Below are 20,544 nucleotides of genomic sequence, written 5' to 3' on the forward strand. Positions count from 1 at the left end.
CACATTTAAGCGGACATGTTGCACCGTCTCTTGGTTTGGATGGCAGTTCAGATTGTCACATGAGGATATAAAGCACATTGATTCAGCTGCAAAGACAACTTTTTCACCAGTCGATGTCATGCCATAGTCGTCAGCTTGTCCAGCTGATTTCAGTAGTGTATATAGGACAAAAAATGCAGCAACAAAGCATGGAGATATGAGTAGAGCATTGCATAAAGGTTGCTGCTTTAAGTCAATATGGAGCTTTTTAGGAGTGATAAACAAGTAAACGACACCTAATAATTAATTACAGTATATGTACAAATCACATTTCCTATGATTCACCTTATTCCTCTCTTATAATTAATACATCCCTTTTGTAACCCTCAACAGAGCAAACCAAAAAATTTTCATCATTTACTCGTTCAAAAACAACGGAACCCATTTTTGAAAAATGTTCTGTTTTTTCATCTATACAATGAAAGTCAATGGGGTCCAAAATTGTTTGGTAAAAAGTCAGTGGAGTTCCAATGTCATTTGGTTTTGGAACCCATTGACTTTATTTGTATGGACAAAAACAGTTCTTCAAAAAAAAATCTTCTTGTGTGTTGCGCAGAAGAAAGTCATGTTTGGAATGACATGAGGATGAGTAAACGATGACAAAATTTAAATTTTTTGGGTGGACTGTCCCTTTAACATCTCTGCAACTTCCTTTGTCCTTCCTGTTCTCTCTCATGATTGTTTTTTCCTTTTCAATCTATTTCTCAGTACGTTCTCTTCACATGGCCATGGTGGTTAGATGCTGATGGCCCAGCAAGCCTTTTCGGCCGCCCCCGGCGCCGGGATGCGTTCCCGCACCTCCATGTCCACAGTACTCCTGCAAATTCTGCCGCAAAGTGACAAGCGCTGAACCCAAGCAGGCCCGGTTGGGTGCAAGTATGCCTCCTGGCAGCTGTATGAGCACGGTGGCCACTCCTGCCATCCCGTCATCTGTGGGCTCCAGAGTGATTGGCCCAACTTTGAAGGACGAGTACGAAAAGCCCATGAGCTGGGACAGGAAGGGATCGGAGCGGCAGAAATGCTGGTAGCTGCCATGTGAGGACGGATGATGGTGGTGGTGATGCAAGGTTGGGTTTGCCGTAGAGCTGGGTGCGTAGTGGTGAGCGTTCAGGTAGTGCAGGGGAAGGTGCTGCCCATTGTTGCCTCCACTCAGAGCGAGATGGTGGTGGTGGTGAGTGACAGTGCCTGTGCCAGGGTCGTGTTTGTAGGACAGAGCTCCAGGTCGTCCCCTCTGGCCCATCACCATGCCACCAAGCTTGCCTGTCCGTACGTGGGCCAGGGACACGGTGCTACCCCCTCCAGCCGAAGGCAAGTAAACCAGCTGCGGCTCATCTGGCTCTAGGTAGACGGTGAGTTTAGCGAATGGACGAGAGGCCATCTTGGTCATCTCTTGAATGTGGCGCCGCTGCTCGCGGCGGAAGTCTAAGAACTGCTTGACTTTCCAGAGCAGCACACAGACGGACAGGAAGAGGAAGAAGCAGGAGAAGAAAACAGAGAAAAAGACAAAGAGGTCAATGTGTGCCTGGTCCTGTCGGAGAAAGAGGAGCCCTTGGGACTCTCCGTTATGAGTATCCGTGCCCACACCACGCAGGGCGATATAGAAGCGGCTGGACTTGAGCGAGTGCACTTCGTGTGGGAAGGTGATGACCACACGGTCCCGTACGCCACGTACAATCAACACCGTCTGTGGCTTCCACACAGTGATGTAGGTTATGAGACCTTCGGTTCGTTCTTCCCGTATCTCACGTTCTGTCCCGTGTGACTTTGCGGAATGCAGCATGCCGAGTAATGCTGATGAGGAGTTCGCAAACACCTTCATGGGTGACGGTGGTGCGAGAGGAACCTCCTTTTCTCCGCGTGAAGTGGTCGCAGAGGTGGCCTCGTCCTCGATCTTGATGGTATGCACACCGGTCTGGCGGTCGACCTCTAAAATGAAGGTGTCATGTGAATTGGACACAAAGACCTCAACCTCTCCAAACGTAACGTCAATTGTGACGCGGATATCCACGTTAGTGAACTTGGGCTGGGCCGAAAAAAACACTGTGCGGCCTCTAAGCAGATTGCGGATGTTAGGCTCATGGAAGCAGTTGACCTGTGATGTGGGGTCGAAGCAGCATTCATTGTCCACATTGAACTGCCGGTAGCACTGCCGCCCATTAACCGGATTGCCATTGAATGAGTCTTTGCATTTCGCACACTGTAAGAAGAATAAACAGGATTTCATACAAGGTCTTATTTGTGAAATATGGAGTGCAATGTCATTGGTTGTAATGAACTGGCCATTACCTGCTGTCTGTAACACTCTTTGCGGTCATTCTGTGGGCTGCTCAGACAGGATGAGGTTTCAGTGTTGTTCTGGCAGGGGCAGCCAGTGCCATCATGTTCATTACACGTGTCTGCATGGCCATTACACTGACATCTACAAACAAACAATAGGAAGGAATGGAAATACTGATGTTAGGTCCAGAAACATTATATTGTTTTACAAAGTCATGTGAAAACCTTTGAGATGGAGATATTTTCATATCTCTAACATGCTTGTGAGGAACTTTTGAGAGTCCAATTTTATAATATATTGCACCTAATGAAATATTGGAGCACAATTATAGACAATGCAAATTTTCTGATACACTTACTTCTCACACTTCCCTTGAAGCAAGAAGTAGCCACTGAGGCAGCTTTCACACTTATCCCCCACACTGTTGTTCTGACAGCTCACACACACAGCATTGTCCTCAGTAGGGCCTTCTTTTGCCCATTGTTCAATCTGAGAAGCAAAAGCATATAAAGAATGGCTCAGGCCCTGCATCAAGACATCATATACCGAATACAGAAAGCAAAGACGATTTCCAAAAATTGCTTACACTCTCACGGTCCAGTGTATAGTCTTTTGGATTTTCCATTGCCCTCCGATGCTCCTCTTTGGACAGACATATATCACTGTTTCCTCTGCAGAATTCACGACAGGGGCGACACATCCCACCTCCCACTGCTGAGCCCACAAACAAGGGCTTGCACTTTTCACAGTGCTGACCCTAAAATAAGTAAGAGATAGAGGTGACCTATTGTCTAATAATATCACAAACATAGTATTACTGCTGTCTTCTTGTGAAGGAAATACTTTTCTGCAAGGACACATTAAATCCGTTAAATTGATCAAAAGTTACAGTAAATAATTTTATAATGTTACATAAGATCTCTTCTTTCAAATGAATGCTGTTAGAACACTTTTCATCAAGGAATCCCTAAAAAAATTATCACAGTTTCCGAAAAGTATTAGCAGCACCCCTTTTCAACTGTGATAATAATAAGAAATGTTGCTTGAGCATCAAATCAGCATATTAGAATGATTTCTGAAGGATCATGAGACACTGAAGACTGGCGTAATGGCTAATAAAGTAATGGCTTACCACCACAGGCAAAAACAGTAAACAGTATTTTAAATTTGTAATGTTTCCCAATATTACTGTATTTACCGCTTTTTTATTACATAAATTCAGCATTGTTGAGCATAAGAGACTTAAAAAAACAATAACTTCTAAACAGTAGGCAATATATGAGGATATTTTCATGATATTGATATTTTCAATAACAATATACAATAAAACGCTTCAGTACCTTCGTGTTATTCTTGCACTCTAGACAGGTGTCCAGCTGAGAGATGCTTTTACAGTTACTGTGTTTATTACAGCGGCACTGTGAGGAGCAGTTCCCTCCAACAAACCCAAAGTGACACTGACAGACTCCTGGGGACACACAGGTCCCATTAACACAGCCTTGAGCGCACACTGGCTCACACTGGCCCGACACACTGAAAAAAGAGAGTAAGAGAAGAAAATATATATGAACTACTCAACCGTGGGAAAGTCAGTGATATTGTTTGAGAATGAAAGCTGTTAAATATACCTGCGGAGTACGTAGCCCTGTCTGCAGGTGCAGTGGTAGCCTTCAGGCAGATCATGGCAGTCCTGAGTGATGTTACAGTGGTGGTGTCCATTGGCACACTCGTCCTCCTCTGGGCAATGCAGGAAGGACCAGCTACTGTTCCACTGTGGGCAAAAAGCCTCACTCACACCTGCAGTAAGTAGAGAGTAGAAAGACAATTAAGTTTTAATCCCATAAAAAAAGATAAATGTGTGTGAAATGTGTGGGGCCTAACAGCTCACAAGTGGACTGTCTGTATGTTAGATCTCAAAAGTCATGTTCTGGAAGTAAAAAATCCCATTCATTTTGTTTTGCAATTTTTCAATGAATTCCCATTAATTTTTATTTTTATTTTTATTTTTACAATAACTTGCAAACCGGTAAAGACAGACCAGTATACTATGAGATAGAAGGTTGTTAATCAATGGCTTATGCTTGTTGAAGCTAAAAGCCTGCATTATTTCAATTTGTTTAACAGTGGAATTCTTGGTGAAAAAAAATACATTACCCATGATTCTGCAAGAACATATATTATAGAGACTACACAATTATATAAATACATTTATTGCAAAATATGCACATATACATACATGCAAAATATGCATATATATATATACAGGTGCATCTCAATAAATTAGAATGTCGTGGAAAAGTTCATTTATTTCAGTAATTAAACTCAAATTGTGAAACTCATGTATTAAATAAATTCTGTGCACACAGACTGAAGTAGTTTAAGTCTTTGGTTCCTTTAATTGTGATGATTTTGGCTCACATTTAACAAAAACCCCCCAATTCACTATCTCATCCAATTAGAATACTTCATAAGACCAATAAAAAAAACATTTTTAGTGAATTGTTGGCCTTCTGGAAAGTATGTTCATTTACTGTACATGTACTCAATACTCACACACATATATATATATATATATATATATATATATATGTGCAATTGCAAATAAATGTAAAATATATTGTTTTACTTTGATTGTCATTCACAATGCATCATGGGGCTGTAGATCTTTCCTTCATTAAACCCCTTAAGTACACAGTTTTGTTCCTTTTTTGACAGATTTTCAAATACAATTTGTGTCAAATCAAAGTTATGTTGTGGTTCACCTGGTTTGCTGGTAGGTTTGGTTCATTGCTTAGAACTCTTTAACAAAGACCCTAAAAATAAAATTAAAATCCCTATGGGACAAATGAATGGGAAAAATACTTGATGAAAAAAATGGGGTTGTGTACTGTTGCACTCTATAGATATTTCTGTGATACTTGATTCTTATTGCTGAATCACGTCAATAAGCGCTCAAATACTTTTGTATGTTGTACATAACGGATATTTAACAGCAACACACTAGTACTACTTTTTTGTCTCTCATTTCACTCTTCATCCTCTCTCCCTTTCCAACACATTAGAATAACTAATTTTTGCCTTCTTGTGGCTCAAAATTATTAATTTATGACTGTCCCCATCATTTCTGCAATAATGAGCAACCGATCTAACACATGAAACCATCCAACCATTCAGCCTTCTAAAAGTTTCACTACTCATTACCTAATCATAAATTCAGTGTTATTATTTTCAAAATCTTAATCTGCAGAAAGATATAAATACATGTACCATTCAGTCCTCCCTGAAGACAGCATCCTGCCCCGTTTCCACCACGGACAGCACACCAGCCACACTGTGGCCTGGAAATGCACTGAGAGCACTGAGTGAGCTGGAAGCACTGGGGAGAGCAGGAGTCTTCATCCGCGAGCAACCGGCCACACTGACCCGCCTCACAGCGCAATGGAACAAAGGAGGGGCTCATACACTGGAGAAGAAAGAGGACAGGGGACGAGGTTACTGGTCGGACGTCTTGTAGAAAGTTATGGAGTTGGAACAAACTTTATGAAAATGTTACCTGCTGCAGTGCCATGCTCCATACACAGCGCTGCCAGCCTCCATCAGAGCCACGAGAGCTTAAACACTGGCTGCAGGTTTTGATTTCATGGCAGGGTTCAGGGCAAGGCATTGGTGGAGAGGACTCCACTTGCATGGGAGACACGTTAAGCAAGGCATAGCTGAAACACGTCCAGTCGTAAGTTGGGTTCACACTCAAGATACGTCTGGTCTCACCTGGATGGTTAAACCAAGAGTCAAAACATTAGCTGTTTAGCACAATAAGTTTTTGCTGGCCTTCATATAAAAAGATGTGTAAATTTGTAAAACTTCTGCATTTCCCAAGAAACACTGGCTGTGGGATTTGTTTCTCTGGGGAAGGCCACATTTCTGCAAGAGAGCGCAAAAATGGCGATGGAAATTATATGAGGTGGGAGAAAATCTTATATTTACATTTTTTTCAAGCAAACACAGTTTCTCAGTGAGCGTAATACTTTTGCAAGAGAATGCTGAAGTTTTGAAAACAAATCAAAAATCTTTGAAATATAACTTTTCCTCCCATCTCATATTTTTTCCTTCAGCGTGACGCGTTAGGGGCTCCACAGAATCGTGCTCATTGTGTGATCACTCTCACCTGTGCGTTTGAACTGGCGTGTCCACATGCATTTCCCAGAAGCTGTGCATTTGGGGCAGTCAGAAGCCTCACAGCTGGTCTCAGTGCAGTTACTGGAGAGGAAGATCTCTCTTTGGTTTATCCTGCAGTCATGCTCTGATGTGCAACTTACTGAGCTGCTGATACATGCTCCCTCAGGACAGTTTGTGCACCACTTACACTGAAGAGCAGGCTGAAAGATGGAGAGAATTTCATGACATTTTTTTAATTAAGCTTTAACTAAGAAGTTTTAAATCTTTCCTATTGATCTTAGAAATTGTGGCTATGTGTCTTTTCAGAAAAAAATAAGAATTTTGGGGTCTGTAAGATTTTTTATAGAAAATAATACATTTTTCAGCAAGGACGCTTTAAAACTGATGCTAAATCACAGTAAAAATCTAAAAGACCTTTACATTGTTACAAAACAATCTATTTCAAATACATGCTGTTCTTAATTTTTTATTCAAATAATCCTGAAAAATGTATTAGTATTTTATACTACCACAAAAAATATTAAGCAGCTGTTTTCAACATTGATATTTATGAGAAATGTTTCTTAAGCACCAAATCAGCATATTAAGATAATTTCTGAAAGATCACGTGACACTGAAGACTGGAGTAATGACTGCTGACGATTCACCTTTGCCATCACAGAAATAATAAATACATTTTAAAACATTAATTATTTTAAACTGTAATAACACTTCACATCACTGTTTTAACTGTATTTTCTGATTAAATTAATGCAGCATTGGTGAGCATAAAAGACTTCTCAAAAATATTTTTTTACCAAAAAACAAAAAAAACCTTACCGACCACAAACTTTTGAACAACACTACACAATATGATTTCATATTTTTCACTGCACATAAAAAGCCTAAATCTGTTAATTAGATACGGTTTGGCTATGTAGTGCTTTTACTAAATAGCTCAGTCTTAAAATACTACACCATGGGAGTACTTTGGATTGTGCTGTGATGATCGTACCTGCATAGAGCCGGAAAATGTTTTAGGATGGCGGGCCAGACATTCGCTGCAGGTCTTGAGTCTGCGGCACTGATCTGGGGATCGAGGAGTGGGAGAACAGGTAGCCTGTCCAATAGCACAACCCAATCTATAAAAAAAGAGAAGACAAATAGTAATTTATTGGTGAGCATAAAAGACTTTTCAAAAATATTTTTTTACCAAAAAACAAAAAAAAAAACTTACCGACCACAAACTTTTGAACAACACTACACAATATGATTTCATATTTTTCACTGCACATAAAAAGCCTAAATCTGTTAATTAGATACGGTTTGGCTATGTCTCAAAAATATTTTTTTACCAAAAAACAAAAAAAACCTTACCGACCACAAACTTTTGAACAACACTACACAATATGATTTCATATTTTTCACTGCACATAAAAAGCCTAAATCTGTTAATTAGATACGGTTTGGCTATGTAGTGCTTTTACTAAATAGCTCAGTCTTAAAATACTACACCATGGGAGTACTTTGGATTGTGCTGTGATGATCGTACCTGCATAGAGCCGGAAAATGTTTTAGGATGGCGGGCCAGACATTCGCTGCAGGTCTTGAGTCTGCGGCACTGATCTGGGGATCGAGGAGTGGGAGAACAGGTAGCCTGTCCAATAGCACAACCCAATCTATAAAAAAAGAGAAGACAAATAGTAATTTAAAAAAAAAAAATCATTCTGGTAGCCATAGTAGCCTACTGTGAATAAAGAGGATAGTAGTTCCTGTAGTACCTTTCTGCAGTGTCTGATGAAGCACAGGTACCTCTGCACCACACACAGCTACCAGTGCTGCTGTTACAGGCCTCAGGGGTGGGCAGCAGGATGCAGGGATCACTAGGCAAGGAAAGAATCAAAAGTCGCCCCAGCGTCACTCCATTAAAACCTCCAGACAGGAACAGACGGCCACCCCACCCAGTCATAGCCAAGGAAACCGAACGGTTTACAGGTTCACCCACCGAGGACACTAGAGAAATGGTACAAGAAAAGGCCAACACCATTCTGTCAGTAAACACAGACTAGCGTTACCAAGTGCATAATTAATATACTGTATCCAGACATGACTTTTACCTGGCTGTATCCATGTGTTACAGTTGATCTGATAGAGAGAAACGGTGTTGCTATAATCCTCTTCCCCTGTCCTGCCTCCAACAATTACCATGGTGTCCTTCACTAAAGCTGCCGCATGGAAGAAACGTGAAAGAGGCTGGAGAAAGAGAGAGATGATTAGTGTCATCTATCTGCCAAACTGCTAACACCATTCATCATTCTGCCAACCATTTGTTTGTTTGTTATAGTTACCTTGTTTCCCTGAGAGGGCACCAGTAAAGACCAAGTAAGATTGGGGTAATAAAGACTGTAAAGTTCTCCTGAAGGTTCTACAGCTTCAACGTGGAAACGGTAACCACCAAACACATACACAGCATCAGTCTGTTCATGATACACTGCTGAGTGGCCATAAAGACCTGAAAAGGTGAAGGACAGAAGAAGAATTGAATCAGGAGTGTAGAGCTGTTTCACTTCATTTTAATATTGGTGTAATGGCAAAAACTTTTTCCCCCATTATTGGTGAAGAAAGTGAAGAATTTAGGATAGAAATATGTCCCAATTGAATAGTATTGTAAAATTCAAGACAATAACAACAATAAATAAAGGCTTTTGGCTGTGTTTCAAAAACATCAATGGGAAAAGGAAATTGCTTAAGTGAACCCATTAGAGAAATCTGAAACATTTGTAAAGATTTAAAATATTACTAGCCACACTATCGTTCAAACGTCTGGTGACAGTAAGATTTTTAAAATATTTTTTTCAAAGAAGTATTTTATGGTCACACAGGTGGCATTTATTTGACCAAAAATACTGCAAAACTGTAATATTGTGAAATATTAGTACAGTTTAAAATACCCGTGTTAAAATGTAATTTATTCAATGTAATTCAATGTAATTTAATTTCTTCTTCAAAAATTTTTTTAACTGTAGTGTATACTTCTGTATACTATACTATAGCATACTACAGTATATTAGTTTATAAAACCTAAAAAAAAAAATCCTTTATTGTAAACCATTTTGATAAATTATTTCTTCATGATGTGTACAGGTATTAAGCTTAAACTTTAAGTGAACAAAACAGGCAATTAATTGTTAAGTGCAATTTTTTGTAAGAATTAATTGTCAGACAAAATGTCCCAACTGTGCCAGAAAAAGTGTTCAGTGTTCAATCTCTACCTGTAGGGGGTGTGCCAGTGTGTGGAGCGATAGTCCAGTTCCCAGACTGAGGATTAAACTCCAGCAAATGATGATTAAAGCCATTCTCTGGTGAGTAACCTCCAATCAGCAGCACAAATGAGCCTCTTCGCACAGTTAGAGTATGTCCAGCCACAGGGGGAAGCACTGAGCTCTAAACACAGATGTCAGTTAACACTCTTAACACAGTTGAAGAGGAGCACAAGAGTACTGTGAGGATATTCAACATGCGATACCTTATACTGCTTCCACACCAGACTGCTGAGGTTCAGACACCATGTGTCATTTGCAACACCTTTCTTTGTGACCCCACCAACCACAAACATTAAACTGTGAGTGGCTGCCTGGGAGCCAGAAAACGGGTCATGATTATACACCAGAGCAGAGGCATGATGGTATCGGGACAGGGGCATTGTATTTTCCTCCACTGAACTGGTCAACATTTGAGTCCAGCGACGATCAGCCACGGAATACCTAGACCAATAAAAATATATTATAGAAATATGTATAAAAAACAATTTACATCAAGTACAATATAAAATAATTTACCTGTAAACATTTCCCAGGATGCCCTCTGGTAGTGAGAGGCCTCCATACATCCAAAGAGTGCCCTGTGGCCCGGACACTAGGGAGTGACCCATCCTCTGGAGGAACCTGTGTGCCTTATTCTGTGGGAGGAAATGAAACCAAAAATTGAGAGAGCCTGTAAGAACAGAGTCTCATTTCTATAGTCTTGAAGGAGAGAGTTAATCTCACTGCAGAGAGCTGAGTGTCAAGCAACGTTTCCCAAACCAGGCTGTCCGAGTCCGAGATAGAAGCACAGTCTGATCCAGCCCAGCCTTCTTTACACACACACAGGCCAAGGGTCTGTAAAAGTATATGCAAATGCAATGTAAGGTGGGACATACCTAAAATGCATTTTAGTGTGCTTCTTATGCTCTAAAGCGAAACAACTGGCTGCAATAAGAATGCCACACACCATGTTGCAAATGCCCCTGCCTTCCTCTGCTCCACAATTCCCTGGACAGACAGGACGGTCACATTGTGGACCACCAAAACCATGGGGACATTCACAGAGCCTGTTTACGCACTGAGCTCCTGCCTGGCACTCGAGTGAGACGGCTGTACCCTCTCCAGAACTTGCATTTCCACATCGCTTCACCCAGAACGAGGCATTAAAACCCTGAGCACGTCCTGAGGTAACATTTGCCTCAAAATACACAGATACCACCCCTAGAGGAGAAGAAATCACGCCATTTATCATGACATGATGCTTTGGTGCCACGTTGAAAGTTATTTCTAACTTTGCTTTGTGTGTGATGAAAAACACAATTATTCAGTCCTTAGTTTTGTCAAGTACCTGATGTAGCCTCAACAGTAATTGGCTCCATTCTCGTTGTGCCGCAAAATGCTCCAATAAGGTTGTGGTCAGAGTGCACAACATCATTGCTGAGGAATTGTGGCAGGCCGTCAAACACGTAAACATATGAGTTCTGTTGGATAATGAAATGCAAACATTTCTGGTAAAATATTGCTGGTAACTATATTTTTATGCTGTTTTGACAGTAATTGACAGATTAAGGATGTGGAATAATCAACTCACTGTGCACTGTGTGTGTGAATCTGGGTGCCAGGTCAGCGCCACGGGTGGGCATGACTGCCCTGGCATGCATGGTGCCAAATCCTGGGACACAGAGAGGACCCACAGGCAGTGAGAGAGCCCACCATGGCCACCGACTGCTCCATGCCACCCCAGAGAGGAGGAGAGGGACAGGGGTACAGAGGAGGATGAAGAAAGCAGAACAGAGCGACCCAGACACTGCCTGAAACAGGTACCATTGTTCCTGTGAGAGAAATGCGAATTTCAATGTTACATATTATAAAACCGAGTGTTGTATTTTAGGATTAGGCCAAAAATCCCACTGACTTCCATATTATGGAACTGCTTACCAACATTTTACCAAAACAACTTCTACAGAAGAAAAAAAATTGATTTGGAGCAACATGAGAGAGAGAGAATTGGCATGATGATGACAATTTTCATTTTTGGTGAACTATCCCTTTAACTTTGAGATCAAATAATCAGCACACACCCAAATGAAAACCCCTGGTTTATGCCACATTTTCATCTGCCCTTGAATTTGAGGACACTTTCCTCACCAAATAAACAGAGCTAATTCTCAGACTTACCTGGGATCTCCATAGTATCCGGGCAGGCAAGATTCACAGTGTGGGCCTTGGGTGTAGTGGGTACAGTAGCACTGGCTGGTCTGGTTATGGCAGAATCCTTGTAGAGCGTCACCATGGCCGTTACACTGACAGGGAATGCAACCTTCACCCCCTGCCAAAGCAGAGCCAAAACTACCAGGCTTGCAGTGCTCACAGTGCGGCCCTGTTGTCCAGTCTGAGCAAGGAAAGAAAAATAAAGTAGCTTATGATTACTAAAAGGATGGAGAAATGAGGGTTAACACACAGGAAAGATCTTTACCCTGGCACTGATCACAGATCCCTGGAGCTGTAATACAAGTGCTGTGGAAGTTACATCCACAATCCACATCACACTCCACTCCGCTCAGCACCAGAGTGGCTGGATCAGAGGTCCAACCCAAAGAGCACTCGCACTCAAAGCGAGGACTCCCGCTGCACCGGCCTTGACGGCACTCGTTATAACATCTGAGAGAGCGTGAACATGATTATATATTACAAGGATGTACTATGATTATTCCTGAGCTGTAATAAAGAAATACATCCACCCTTGCAACAGTGTTAACAGAAAGTCTCACGTCTGGTTGCAGTGGTGAACTCCATCTCCTGTGAAGCCTCTCTCACAGTGACACTCGTAGGAGGTTGGGGTGTTGACACAGGTAGCGGAGGGATGGCAGGTATGCAAGCCCAAGCGACACTCCTCCACATCCGGACAGGATGGGTAGGACCAAACAGCGTCTCCGTCTCCTTCCATCCCTTCCAGCAGCTCCAGCTCCAACTCCATCTCCATCTCAAGCTCCATTAACCGAGGGGGTGATAAAGTTTGAGGCTCAGGGCTGATGGAACAAGGAAGAGATGTAAATCAAATCAAATGACACATTCATTTAGCCATTAGGTATCAAATGTTTTAATCTTACCTGCTGGCTTTCACTTCAGCTACAGCCATACTACAGTTAACAGCCGAGGGGTCATCCATCCCACCCCAGTCACCTCTCAAACACCTGTGAAAAACCAGAGGGGCAGGATGTAATATAAGAAGGAAAACAGTGATCAGGAGAAGTGTTACTAAAGTTGATGGTTGTGTCTGTATTCACAGACATGTTTCTACCCTACCTGCCGATAGTGGGGTTGTTGTAGTCTCCACACCAGCCGCACTGAAACGTCTGCAGACACTCTGAACAGGTGGCAAGAGCAGAGCACTGCTTACACTGAGGGACAGAGTGAACACTGGAGAGAGAAGAGCAGAGGACAATTTTCAGCAAAAGCAATAAAAGCCTATGCAGTATCATACAAAATACACTAGTGAAGGAAAAGCAATTAAGAAAAGTATTATTACTAATACTGTAATTCATTATCATTATTATGAATATTAATTCAATAGTAATATTTTGCTATCTTATTTTTTTAATTATAATAATTACATTAATAATCAAATTTTATTATAATAATTATATTCACGTTGACTGGGTTCCAAAAGAACAACATTGTAAATGTAAGGCAATGACACTAAAGTCCATGCCCATTGTTTAATCATTTTGTGACTGTTTACATTTTTAAAGTGAACTGTCTAGAAAACTTTCAATTGTTCAGTCAGTTATTTACAGTTTAAACCACACAAAGGAATCTAGTAAAATTCTGTCATCATTTACTCCCCCTCACGTTTGTCCTGTTTGACTTGCTTTTTTCTATGGAACTTGAAAGATATGTTGGTAACCAAATAGTTTCAGTTCCCATTGACTTCCATTAAATGAACAAAAAAGTAAGTTAATGGGAAGTTAATGGGTTTGATTACCAACATTCTTCAGAACATGTTTTTTTATATTCCACATAAGAAAGAATGTCATACAGCTTTGGAACGAGATGAGGCAGGCGAAGTAAATAATGACAGCATTTTTATTTTGGGGTAAACTATCTAGTCTTTTTGTTTAGTTTATTTTCCTGGACATCTAAACAGCAGCATTTGATTACCAACATTCTTCAGAACATGTTTTTTTATATTCCACATAAGAAAGAATGTCATACAGCTTTGGAACGAGATGAGGCCAAGTAAATAATGACAGCATTTTTATTTTGGGGTAAACTATCTAGTCTTTTTGTTTAGTTTATTTTCCTGGACATCTAAACAGCAGCAATATGAGATGTTAAAAGTTATAAACTGCAGCTCTCTGACCATGCATAGACAGCAACGCAACTAAAATGTTCCCAGGCCCAGAAACGTAGTAAGGACATCGGTAACACAGTCCACGTGACATCAGTGGTTCAACCCCAATTTTACAGAGCTGCGAGAATACTTTTTGTGCACAAAGAAAAAAAAATTACGGCTTGATTCAACAATCCTTCTCCTCCAAATCAGGTATTCCGCCATTATGGAGAATACTACCACACAAGAGGTGCGTTCCTCTGCAGCACCATGCGCATGCGTTGTTTATGTGCAGAGGTACTCTCGATAATGGTGGAGGACGTGATTTAGAGGGGAAGAATTGTTGAAAAAAGTCATTATTTTTGTTTTCTTTGCACAAAAAAAAAGTATTCATAGCTTCGTAAAATTACAGTTGAACCACTGATGTCACATGGACTGTTTTACCGATGTCCTTACTACCTTTCTGGGTCTGTGAACATTTCAGCTTTGTTGCCGTCTATGCAGGGTCAGAGAGTAAACATATCTTAATTTGGTCTTAAAAAGGTCTTACGAGTTTAGAACGACATGAAGGGTGAGCGATTAATGACAGAATTTTCATTTTGGGGTGAACTATACCTTTAAGCACTATAAGTGTCTAGTGTATGTGAATTACACAGGGGATTTCATTAGCTTTTTTCAGACAAATGACCTAAAATCCCAGCAGAAGCTGCACTAACCTACCTGTCATACCAGTCCCTGCACTCTCCATAGGGAAACTTTGTGAGGTATGCAGCAAAGTAGAAACAGGACTGAGCAGATTCACACCATGCACACTGACTGGAGTTAGACAAACATTCTCCACACGTCAACCTCCTGTTAGAGAGAAAAAAATGATGGTATATAAAAACTAAAGTTTTCTTTTTGAGGTCCTTCAGCTTCATCAAATATTACATAAACCAAATAATTCATAGATAAGTTTATCACTTCAAACTCACTGGTTGCAAACTTTAGGACACCATCCTGGTTCCCGGATAGACCCCTCCAATCTCCCACGGCGACTGCACAGATAATCTCCCTTCTTGCTGGAGTTGATCTGCCACTCACAGTAGGGGTCCTACAAACATTCAGACATGAGAGAAACTCCATGAAAGCTGGTAAACAGACTGCATGCTGCTCTGGATCAAAACACTCATGGCAGTCTTTCAGACATGTTGATGTGGATGCAGTACCTGAGTGCAAGCGGCACAGTCTCTATATTCCTCACACAGTGTGCAATGCTGAGGGTTGAGCAGTAGGTGGCGCTCTTCTCCTTGTGAGTCTATGCAGGGCTGCTGATCAACGTCAGAGCGCAGAAAACACAGGTTCATGGTGGGACACCAGCCGCATGACTGGTCAGACAGACAGGCCGAACATGAGCGGTACTCTGAACACGAATTGGAGCGGAAGGGTTCGAGGAACAGGAAAGAAATCTCCTAGAAAATGTTGAAAATTAAGAAAAGAATGTAAAAGAGCAATGAACAGCATTATATGATAATACCTCAATATTATAGTGCACGTAGAAAGTTTATAGGACTGGAACTAAAGATAACATCAATAATAAAAATAATTAGTTAGGTTGCAATCATTTTGTTTATTGTATAATTTTTATCTTTTGCACGTAGCACAAAATTACTGTTTCTATAGCACACCTGTACATACAATTTATTTTATTTTTCTATTATTTTTTTGTCTATTTATATATACATGTGTATTTTATGTGTAAAATTTTTTATTATCTGTGTGCTGTTGACACTAAAACAAATTCCCTATATGTGCAAACATACTTTTCAATAAAGCTCTTTCTGACTTGTTACTCTTGTATAATTCGTTATATAATGTAGTTTGTTTAATATATTTGAATATATTAAATAATTTTATTTTATTTTATTTTTTTTTTTTTGGGTTATAAATTTATCAGAATTTAAATTTTAAATCCTACATGCAACATAAAATATTTTTTAATAAAAACAAACAACTTAAATGTGATTTAATAAAGCACAGATTACTACAGTTCTGATGCTTTCAAGTGGTTGCAAATGTTTTTTGAAATCACCTAATTATGAAATTCCACTAGTATTGCACTAGTTGCAACCCTAAAATTGCATAAAAATACAGAAGTAAAATTATGTCAAATTAAGAAATGCACAATATGAATGGGAGTCTACTTTTAAGTTGCTCTGTTAGGTAATAAACACTTACGCTGCCTCCAGGTAAAGCTGTGCGGTTCCAGGTAAGAGCCATCTCACTAGTCTGTCCTGATGCAGAGTTATTCAGGTAGCCCTCCGCCTGGATCAGGTACCAGTTTCCTCGTGTAAGATTCTGGAACAGACGGGAACCATCTGGCCGGGATAGCCTACGGATCTCCTTCTCCTCCTGAGCAGACCACCTTCCCAGCACATCCGTCTGCACGGAAGAAAGGTTTAGAAGAGACTTAGCAAGTTACATGCCTCAAGAGACTTTATGCCATGCCTTTCTTGTCTAAAAGAGGAAACCTGATTTTGTGATTTCCCATACCAGTTGAAGAGAGTTGGGTCCAGCAGCCATCTGAGCAGTAAAGTGGAGTTTTTGTATTCTAGCCCACATGGCAACAGTTTCCTGAGGGGCACCCCATAAGGGATGAATGAAACCCCGAAACTGCAGGGTAACATCCATCTCTGTAGATGGATTGAGGATGATGGAGGTACTGCGCAGGATAGATACCTATGAAGAAGTGTGCATGAGTGTAAGATAGAAGGAGAGCAGAGGCAGGGTGGGGTGGGGTGCTCAGAGGAAGAGTTTACAGTAACAAATATTTTACAAAAGTAAAACAAAATCTGGATGTAGAAAATACAAATTGAAAACTTATTATTACCAGGGTTATTACAGTTGACTAAAACCATCAAATAAACTCTTGTAACTTGAAAAAAACAAAAAACAAACTTTATTTCAGCTAGCTAACTTGATCTACTAAAATAACTAAAACTGAAATACATTAATAAAAACTATATACACATTATTTAAAAAAAAGCAAAAACTAATAAAACTGAAAAAAAAAAAACTTCAAACCAATATAAATAAAATGATACAAAAAAACACTGATTATTATAAGTGAAATCACAAGAAGAGGGTGTAAACAAACAGAGACAAGTGTTATTTAAGGAGTGAAATTATATGGCTAGAGCAGATGTATAGAAGAGAGGAAGTGTCTGCAGAGTAGAAGGTCATGAGGATTGAACTCGTCGTACCTTGTCAGGCTGCGACTGATTACGTGGATGCTGGAAGGTAAGCAGGTGCAGTCCCGGGACATAGTTCTCGGTGCGACAGAAGGGGAGGGAGGTGAGGAAACGCGTGCGCTCCCCCCACCAGCCGTACGCCCCAGAGATCTGGTCCACGCGGCATGCACTTTGCTCTGCCAGGGGTCAAAGTGTACAATATTTACTCATGATATGCCAAAGGATTATATGCCACACACTCAGGTCACTTGACATTCAAGTATATTGTGTAAATTAGTTTGAAAACCAGTGAAGAGCACATAAGCAGTGATATTAACACAGCATGACTGCTAAAAGTCATCTACAAACAGTACTCAGTAACACATTATTTCACTGACCGTAAAAGTGTCTAGAAATAAAGATTTACTGAGCAGTGTGTGGTTGTTTTAACAGTCATGTTATGGTCTGCTCTCTGCTTACCTGAAATGGGCAAGCAGGACTCATTCTGCACACACCAGCCGAATTCCCCAGAAACTTGTGGCAGAGAGTTTGGCACCCCACTGAACACCAGACACGACTGGCAGTCTGACAAAAAACGAGCCAGGCCCAGACATCCGGTGCTGCCACACTGTATATAAACACACACATAAATCAGATGATGAAGTCAGAGACACAAGTGAAAATGACTGTTAGCATCAGAGAGGCACGAGTGATCAAAAGCCAGCAAAATGCAAGTGAAGGAGCCTGGGGAAGTATTACCGGGTTGTTGGGCTGGTACTCCCGGCAGCGACCCTCACACCAACTGCACTCTGGATTCTTGAGGCATAAGCTTTCATCTGGAGCTTCAGCACATACTGTGTCCTGTTAGACAAAAACACACGCACACATTTATATATACACTACCGATCAAAGGTTTGAGATCAGTATGATTTTTCTGAATTCATCAAAGTGTGATATTCAAGACATTTACAATGTTACAAAATATTTGTTTCAAATAAATGCCATTCTTTTATCATAGAATCCTGAAAAAACTTTTTACACAAAAATATTAGAATATTAATATATAAGAAATGTTTGCGCACCAGATCAGCATATTATAATGCTTTCTGAAGGATCATGTGACACTGAAGACTGTAATGGCTGCTTTGCCATCACAGGAATAAATCACAATTTAAAGTATATTAAAAGAAAAGTTTTTTAAATTGTAATAATCTTTCACAATATCAACGTTTGTATTTGTGATCAAATAAATACAGCATTGGTGAGCATAAACATACTTTCAAAAGTACATGTATATGTACACAAATACTTAGAGAGAAAAAAAAAAACCGGAAAAAGAAATAGAAAAAGTATATTTTAGATTTTATTTTATTACCCTGTCTCCTGGGTCACTGCTAACAAACAGCGGTACTTTATATGCCACAAGGTCACCACGGGCAACCCCACTGTAACCACCAGCAACTAGCAGCACACGGCCCTCCATGACAGCTGCAACATGGGAATATCGGCCCCTCACCGACACACCTCCTTTAAGAGCACAGAGGAAATTTCAGAGAACAAATAACATGCACAAATAATTGAAAAAACTCATAGAGTGCCATAGAGGGCTACTGTAACTTTACACATTAACATAGAATATGTAAGTCTTGTGGCTATACTTTTGAAGCACAGTATATTTTAACGTTTATGGACTGGCTTCATGTAATTACCTCAATTCAACCCTGATTTTATTTTATTTTTTAAAGGGGTCATATGATGCAATTTCAAACTTTCCTTTCTCTTTGGAGTGTTACAAGCTGTTTGTGCATAGATAAGATCCCTAAAGTTGCAAAGACTAAAGTCTCAAATCCAAAGAGATATTCTTTATAAAAGTTAAGACTTGTCCACACCCTCCTAAAACACGCCCCCACATGTCTACATCACTGTTTGGGAAGATTTGCATAACGCCACCCAAATGTTCACGCAAAGAAAGCGTAACTTTTATTCTCGCTGTAGTATTGTTGTTGCCGCCGCCGCCATGTTGTGGAGACGCTGTGTGTTTCATTGTGAAAGCGAAACTACTTTGTTTGGCCTTCCAAAAGAGGACGATATCCGCTTCGTCATGCCTAGAGCTGATCCGTGCTGGTTGCTGAGGAAATAGGCTACATCAACTTCGCGCTGTGGATCGCCGGACCGGCTTTCACCATGGACGAAGCGGAGTCCAGCCCGGGGTCGTCACATGTGGTTGCTGCAAGCCCGCCGGCTGCTCCTTTGTCGAATCCGTCGGCCATGCCGTTCTCAAGCCCACCGGCTGTTCCTCACTCAAGCCCGCCAGCCTCCGCTCACTCAAGCCCGCCGTGTGTGACGCTGTGTTTCATTGTGAAAGCGAAACTACTTTGTTTGGCCTTCCAAAAGAGGACACAACTAGAAATCAGTGGTTAAGTTGTATTTACAACACTGTTCCAGAACAGAGCTACATCACAGTATGATAAGGGACGTAACATTTCTGTCACACGCTTGAGGTATTCGGCCAATCACAACACACTGGATAGCTGGCCAATCAGAGCACACCTCGCTTTTCAGACCGATGAGCTTTGTAAAAATCGACGTGTTTCAGAAAGGCGGAGCATAGAGGAGAAACAATAATGTACAGTATGTGGAAAATAATGGGGTTTTTTTTACCTTAAACCGCATAAACACATTTCATTACACCAAATAATGTTCTTTTTAGCAACATCATATGACCCCTTTAAGAAAGGCAGGTTGAAACATAATTTTTTGTTGTAATCAACTGCTGATTGAGCTTAACTTTAAACATTATGTAGATCCTGAGGTAATGATGTAAATAACGGACTGAAAATAACTAAAGCATGGAAACAATAAAATGCTGTACAGTTAAAGAGTTAGAAGTAGCTCCCAGTGAAATGCACAATATTCTAGAAGGCTAAACTGAAGCATCATTATAAACTAATACCAACTTTGAGTAAAATGTCTTGCAAACCAAAAATAACAATGCCAAAAATCCTGACAGGCACTATGAGGGATATCAAACCTATGTCATCTTTCTGTGGTTAAGTTACAACATTTAAAAAAACAATTTTTTTTATCTGAGGACAGTTTTACTTCTCATCAATCCATTTGTTTAAAAGCTGCAGGCAAGTAAATCTGCATCAGACACAAGGGAATTTACACAACAAATGACCTCTCAAGAGTAGGTCATAACAAGCCCCCAGTCAGGCTGAAGCATCT

General features: G+C 40.5%; 1 protein-coding gene across 1 annotated transcript in view; it reads right to left on the reverse strand.

Moving 5' to 3' along the window:
* Positions 1-617: 617 nt before the first annotated feature.
* LOC107595817 (multiple epidermal growth factor-like domains protein 8) overlaps positions 618-20,544 on the reverse strand; it is a 28,400-nt gene continuing 8,473 nt past the window's right edge. The window contains exons 11-44 of the mRNA XM_016286377.1: positions 18,692-18,843; positions 18,076-18,177; positions 17,797-17,944; positions 17,350-17,513; positions 16,640-16,825; positions 16,325-16,528; positions 15,316-15,558; positions 15,082-15,200; positions 14,828-14,959; positions 13,081-13,194; positions 12,885-12,968; positions 12,546-12,803; positions 12,251-12,435; positions 11,953-12,166; positions 11,366-11,606; positions 11,123-11,255; positions 10,742-10,995; positions 10,519-10,629; positions 10,312-10,430; positions 9,999-10,236; positions 9,745-9,916; positions 8,821-8,984; positions 8,590-8,725; positions 8,254-8,485; positions 8,025-8,151; positions 6,483-6,693; positions 5,871-6,085; positions 5,585-5,780; positions 3,946-4,114; positions 3,658-3,850; positions 2,904-3,074; positions 2,676-2,806; positions 2,326-2,458; positions 618-2,236 (exon numbers count right to left, since the gene is read on the reverse strand). Of these exons, the coding sequence (XP_016141863.1) occupies positions 758-2,236; positions 2,326-2,458; positions 2,676-2,806; positions 2,904-3,074; positions 3,658-3,850; positions 3,946-4,114; positions 5,585-5,780; positions 5,871-6,085; positions 6,483-6,693; positions 8,025-8,151; positions 8,254-8,485; positions 8,590-8,725; positions 8,821-8,984; positions 9,745-9,916; positions 9,999-10,236; positions 10,312-10,430; positions 10,519-10,629; positions 10,742-10,995; positions 11,123-11,255; positions 11,366-11,606; positions 11,953-12,166; positions 12,251-12,435; positions 12,546-12,803; positions 12,885-12,968; positions 13,081-13,194; positions 14,828-14,959; positions 15,082-15,200; positions 15,316-15,558; positions 16,325-16,528; positions 16,640-16,825; positions 17,350-17,513; positions 17,797-17,944; positions 18,076-18,177; positions 18,692-18,843 (7,130 nt within the window). The 3' untranslated portion in view covers positions 618-757. The remainder of the gene's footprint in view (positions 2,237-2,325; positions 2,459-2,675; positions 2,807-2,903; positions 3,075-3,657; positions 3,851-3,945; positions 4,115-5,584; positions 5,781-5,870; positions 6,086-6,482; positions 6,694-8,024; positions 8,152-8,253; positions 8,486-8,589; positions 8,726-8,820; positions 8,985-9,744; positions 9,917-9,998; positions 10,237-10,311; positions 10,431-10,518; positions 10,630-10,741; positions 10,996-11,122; positions 11,256-11,365; positions 11,607-11,952; positions 12,167-12,250; positions 12,436-12,545; positions 12,804-12,884; positions 12,969-13,080; positions 13,195-14,827; positions 14,960-15,081; positions 15,201-15,315; positions 15,559-16,324; positions 16,529-16,639; positions 16,826-17,349; positions 17,514-17,796; positions 17,945-18,075; positions 18,178-18,691; positions 18,844-20,544) is intronic.

This window comes from Sinocyclocheilus grahami, unplaced genomic scaffold, assembly GCF_001515645.1.
Source record: "Sinocyclocheilus grahami isolate Dianchi unplaced genomic scaffold, SAMN03320097.WGS_v1.1 scaffold11.1, whole genome shotgun sequence".
NCBI classification, from domain to species: Eukaryota; Metazoa; Chordata; class Actinopteri; order Cypriniformes; family Cyprinidae; genus Sinocyclocheilus; species Sinocyclocheilus grahami.